Genomic DNA, 5,148 nt, shown 5'->3' with positions numbered 1-5,148 from the left:
AGAATCGCTTGAACCGGGAGGAGGTTGCAGTGAGCCGAAATCAAGCCACTGCACTCCAGTCTGGGCTACAGAGCGAGACTCCCGTCTCAAAAACAACAACAAAAAAACCCCAAATGCCAGGCTTTCCTACTCCACCCCCCACGACTCAGCAGGAGAAACACTCACTCTCCTGAGGATTCCTCCTAAAAACTTTTATCATACTGGCCGGGAGGGCGCGGTGGCTCACGCCTGCAGTTCCAGGACTTTAGGAGGCCGAGGTAGGCGAATCACGAGGTCAGGAGTTCGAGACTGGCCTGGCCAACATGGCGAAATCCCGTCTCTACTAAAAATACAAAAATCAGCCGGGCTTGGTGGCGGGCACCTGTAATCCCAGCTGCTCCGGAGGCTGAGGCAGGAGAATCGCTTCAACCCAGGAGATCACGGGTGAGCCGAGATCATGCCACTGCACTCCAGCCTGGGGGACAGAGCAAGACTCCATCTCAAAAATAAATAAATAAATAAAAATTTAAAAAAAATTATACTGAGTTTGGCCTAAATAAGCGTATCTTAAAAGGACGCAGAATTAACTGATCCTAAATCCAGTTGCCAGTAGCAAGTCTTTATTTAGCACCCATAGGGTACAGAGCACCATATAAGATGAGGTTTTCAGTGAATCTAACAAATAGGTAGAGAATATAAATGCATATACTTATAGTTAAAAAATAGTTGTTCTGGAAAAAAGACATATAATAGTTGGTGGTTTGCTGAGGAATTAATCAAAGGAAAACTGGAGGTCTTCCACTTTCAGCAGGTTGTAAAGAAGAAGACTGCCAACTAGGGATAGCAGAAGAGAGAAACATTAAAAAGGACAATTTGTATAGTCTTGACAACTATGAAATGAATTGCAGAAGAGTGTGGAGTCTGCAAAACAGGGAAGTGAGCAGACCCTAGCAGCCAACTATTATTATTATTTTTTTTTTGCCCTCCACGCAGGAGGATGGAAGAGTATTTCCTGCAGGCCAAAATGAAAGGCCCTAAAGAGACTGACATTAGGGTGTTCCCCAGCAAAATAGCTCAGGTAGGTCATAGAAAAACAAACAGCCCTTTACCACACACTGTTTACAGTAAGCTTTTTGGTGTTCCACACTTAAATATGAGTAGACTACCAAGACCATTAACTCTGAGGAAAGCCTGTAATGTGAATGAGACCAAAACAAACATATAGGGGAAACCAAGAAACAAACTCTGGAGGACACAGATTATGCAGAAAGAATATAGAGATGCATGCATGTGTATGTATACATGTGTGCATATACATACATAAACATACAAACATCTTCAAAGAGATAAAATACTGCAACTATGAGCCAAAATAGGATGCTATTAAAAAAATATTCAGAGAAGGGGAGCTCTTAGAAATTAAAAATATGAGACAATATGAGTCTAGAAAAATAAAATGCAACAGATGAACTGGAAGATTAAATTGAGAAATGGTCCTAGGAAAAGGTCTTAGCAAGAAGACAGACCTGAAAGTTAAGAGAAAAGGTAGGAAAATTAGAGATCAAACTCTGGAGGTCTAACATCTGGAAAAGAAAGAGAGAAGAGATGGGCAATCATTAGTTTCAGACTGAATGATCCCACCAGGCACCTGGTACAAAGGATGAAAATGGACTCTTAACAGGGATAGAACATTGAGACAAAGATAAACCTATAAGCTTCAAGAGAGAGAAAAACAGATTATGCAAAAGAGAAGGAACAGAATGGCATTCGATTTCCAGTAGTCACCCTGGAAGCCAGAAGACAGTACATTTTCAGACTCCACAGCAGCAGCACTGAAAGCTAGCAGATGTCTTCAAAACTGGGCATGGAGACCACAAAAGAATTCTATACCTTGCCAACCAAAACAGCAATCAAGTATAAGGGTAAAATAAAGACATTGTCAAACACACAGAGATTCAAAATATTTACTTCTCATTTTTCCTTTTCAAAAGCTATTAGAAGAGCTTTACCAATATGTGGAAGAGTAAACCAAGGAAAAGGAAAATAATGGGATCTAACTGGAAACAGATCTGACATAAGAGACAAAGTGAATCTCTGGGATACTGATGGAAGATGATAGCTATGAACAGTCCAGACTAAAGCACATTAAGATTTTAGGAGAAATTTCTCCAAGATAAAACTGACAGAATATCTCATATTCCTAAAGGTCAAATGGACTCCACAGGCAGAGCTCAAGGAAATACTGACTGATCCATAATATTCTCTTTTGCACAAAAATAGTTCCTGTACTGATCCAAGTTTTTTTCCCCCCCCACTTCATTTTAGTGCATTGCCTGAAATTCCTGCATCTCTACGGTGAATAAATGGATTTCTCAACTTTCCTCTTCTGTAGGTTGCTGGGCTGTTTTGCTCCTTTCCCTAGCTGTCTGGTTTCCCAGTCTGCTTGGCCTTCCCAGTCCCCTTTTCCAATAGATAGATGATTAGCGCCAAGTAACCTATGGTAAAGTGCTTATTCTTTCCCTTTTTTCTGTAAAAAAAAAAAAAAAAATGCCCAGGAGATACCAAGGGGCTGTTTCAGATTTCACAGTTCAGAATTGTTTTCGCGCGTGTGTGTGTGTGAGTGCTGTGTTGTTTTTTGGAGACCGGGTCTTGCTCTATTGCCTAGTCTGGAAGTACTATGGTGAAATCACATCTCATTGCAGCCTTGACCTTCCGAGCTCAAATGATCCTCCCACCTCACTCCTGAGTAGCTGGGACTACAGGCACATGCCATCATGTCAGGCTAATTTTTGCATTTTTTGTAGAGACAGGGTTTTGCCATGTTGCCCAAGCTGGTCTCAAACCCCTAGGCTCAAGTAATACGCCTGCCTCGGCCTCTCAAAGTATTGGGATTACAGGTTTGAGCCACCATGCCTGGCCTTGTGCTTTTTAAGTGAAATTTTTGCCCAGCCCAATTACTTCTGGCCTAAATAAGCCAAGTTTGACTACTTTCTAGGTTTCCTTTTCAATAACTGTATCTCTAACTCTACCTAGAACAAAAATATTCAAGTTCCTCCAGGTTTCTATTCCCTCTTGTCCTATCTTTTTGTATTGAAAGAGTAGAGAAAATCTGTGGAAAAGAAGATTCATTTCAAAGAGTTTGCCAGAATCTTACTTACAGAAGAGGTTCTCCCTCTCTTCACTCACATGGTTGATGGGACAGTGTTTTATGGATCCAGATATTGCTTCTCCAACAAGTGTTAAAATATTTGGGAGTAACATGCATAAAATTAGTTCCTCAGGCGCTGTTGCCCACCTTGTAGCTCATAATGGTAAATGATTTACCAGGAATTAAAAATCAATTTTGTAGGTAAAAATGTGAAATTTAGCTCTCCGGGGGGGGGGGGCATGAACTAAAAGGTAACAGTCACAAAGCAATTAGAAACAGCTGAGTTCTGTTATGACATTTGTTTCTCTTAATATATAATTTGTAAATAAATTATAAGTTGTACAGTGGTATTTCATGTAAAATATACACTTCTACCCTACTCATGTAAAGTAGCACAGCAGTGAACAAGATACCCTATGTGTATGAAAATGTCCTAATTGTGTTCTTGGAATTTCTAAGTCACACAAATAAAATCTGAAATAAAATATGAACCCCATGACAAAGGAAAACGGAGGGGAATTACCTTGATGGACCTAGACCTTCTTTTGCATGGCTTTAATTTCAGCCTAATAAGCTAATTTCACAAACAGGCATTAGCTACATATTTATAATATTTTTTTTCTACATTTATTAACCCCACATTGGCAGAAGATTTCCTTCTCAGGCACAGTCCCAGCTTCATAACCATAATCCCATGTTAGCTCTGTTCTTGCTTTCACATACCTAGAAAGCAGAAATTTGAAAAGAATCATAAAATACCCTAAATAACTACCAATGAACCAAATTATATCAATTTTCATTTTAACATTAACCATCCTCAAAAATATGATCTATTCTCTCACCTGACACCCACCAATTAGGAATGACCTTTTATTAAGAATAACCATTTGAGTTTTATTTCAAATCTACTAAAATGTTAAGCAGGAACCTATCAATATGAGGAAGGAAGTATATTTTGCCAACAGTGGGACCCAGTCATGTGTTGAGGCCTGCAGTGTGGAAGTAGCTGGGGAATGGCTCTGAATTAAAAATTATGTAGCACTCTGCATCATTTATCCCGAGTGGAACTGGGTGATACCTGATATCTTCAGTCCTTTCAGGCATTCATTCTAAGTGGGAATAAGAGTTGAAATTTCAGGTGTTCAAAATCTTTTTTTTTTTTTTTTTTTTGAGACGGAGTCTCGCTCTGTCACCCAGGCTGGAGTGCAGTGGCCAAATCTCAGCTCACTGCAAGCTCCGCCTCCCGGGTTTACGCCATTCTCCTGCCTCAGCCTCCCGAGTAGCTGGAACTACAGGCGCCCGCCACCTCGCCCGGCTAGTTTTTTGTATTTTTTAGTAGAGACGGGGTTTCACCGGGTTAGCCAGGATGGTCTTGATCTCCTGACCTCGTGATCCCCCCGTCTCGGCCTCCCAAAGTGCTGGGATTACAGGCTTGAGCCACCGCACCCGGCCTCAAAATCTTATTGAATAGGAACAGTTTAGGATAATTGAATATTCTACAGTACCAGATATTTGGGGCTATAGTATATATCTTCTTTAAAATATTTTTCTATTGTAATTATCAGTTTTTGAGACAGGGTTCAAACTCTTGGACTCAAGTGATCCTCCCACCCCAGCTTCCTGAGTAGCTGGCCACCACACCTGGCGAACTTTTTGTATTTTTTTTAGTAAAGACAGGGTCTCGGCATGTGGCCCAGGCTGGTTTCAAACTCCTGAGCTCGAGCAATCCCAAAGTGCTGGGATTACAGGTATGAGCCATGGCACTCAGTCCTCTATTGTTATTTTTAAAGTCACAATTTCCTCAGAATTAAGTAAGCAAAATCAATTTCAAACCTGTTGGTGAAGAATGCCACCAGTGGAAAATTCCTGTTGTGTGTTTCTACAAAAACATTCTGTACCAAGAGATTTGGGCAACAACTATGCTGTTAAATAAAAATAAACACAAAGGTTAGAAATAGCATAAAGTCTGATGCCTTGTGCTTTTGCATTAGAAAACCATTCTGTTTTTAATATATCACACT

The 5,148-nt window shown here is 40.3% G+C and overlaps 1 protein-coding gene across 5 annotated transcripts in view; it reads right to left on the bottom strand.

The window, feature by feature from the left end:
• Window positions 1-3,411: 3,411 nt before the first annotated feature.
• The window catches only part of SETDB2 (SET domain bifurcated histone lysine methyltransferase 2), a 51,777-nt gene continuing 50,040 nt past the window's right edge, over window positions 3,412-5,148 (bottom strand). For 4 of the 5 annotated variants that reach the window (XM_031655846.1, XM_021929622.1, XM_021929624.1 and 1 more), the window contains 2 exons: window positions 4,961-5,049; window positions 3,412-3,850 (listed from right to left, as the gene is read on the bottom strand). In XM_031655846.1, coding sequence (XP_031511706.1) covers window positions 3,733-3,850; window positions 4,961-5,049 — 207 coding nt within the window. In that variant the 3' untranslated portion in view covers window positions 3,412-3,732. The remainder of the gene's footprint in view (window positions 3,851-4,960; window positions 5,050-5,148) is intronic. The other variant, XM_021929623.1, reaches the window with a different exon arrangement.

This window comes from Papio anubis, chromosome 15, assembly GCF_008728515.1.
Source record: "Papio anubis isolate 15944 chromosome 15, Panubis1.0, whole genome shotgun sequence".
NCBI classification, from domain to species: Eukaryota; Metazoa; Chordata; class Mammalia; order Primates; family Cercopithecidae; genus Papio; species Papio anubis.
This window is presented reverse-complemented; position numbering and strand designations above follow the sequence as displayed.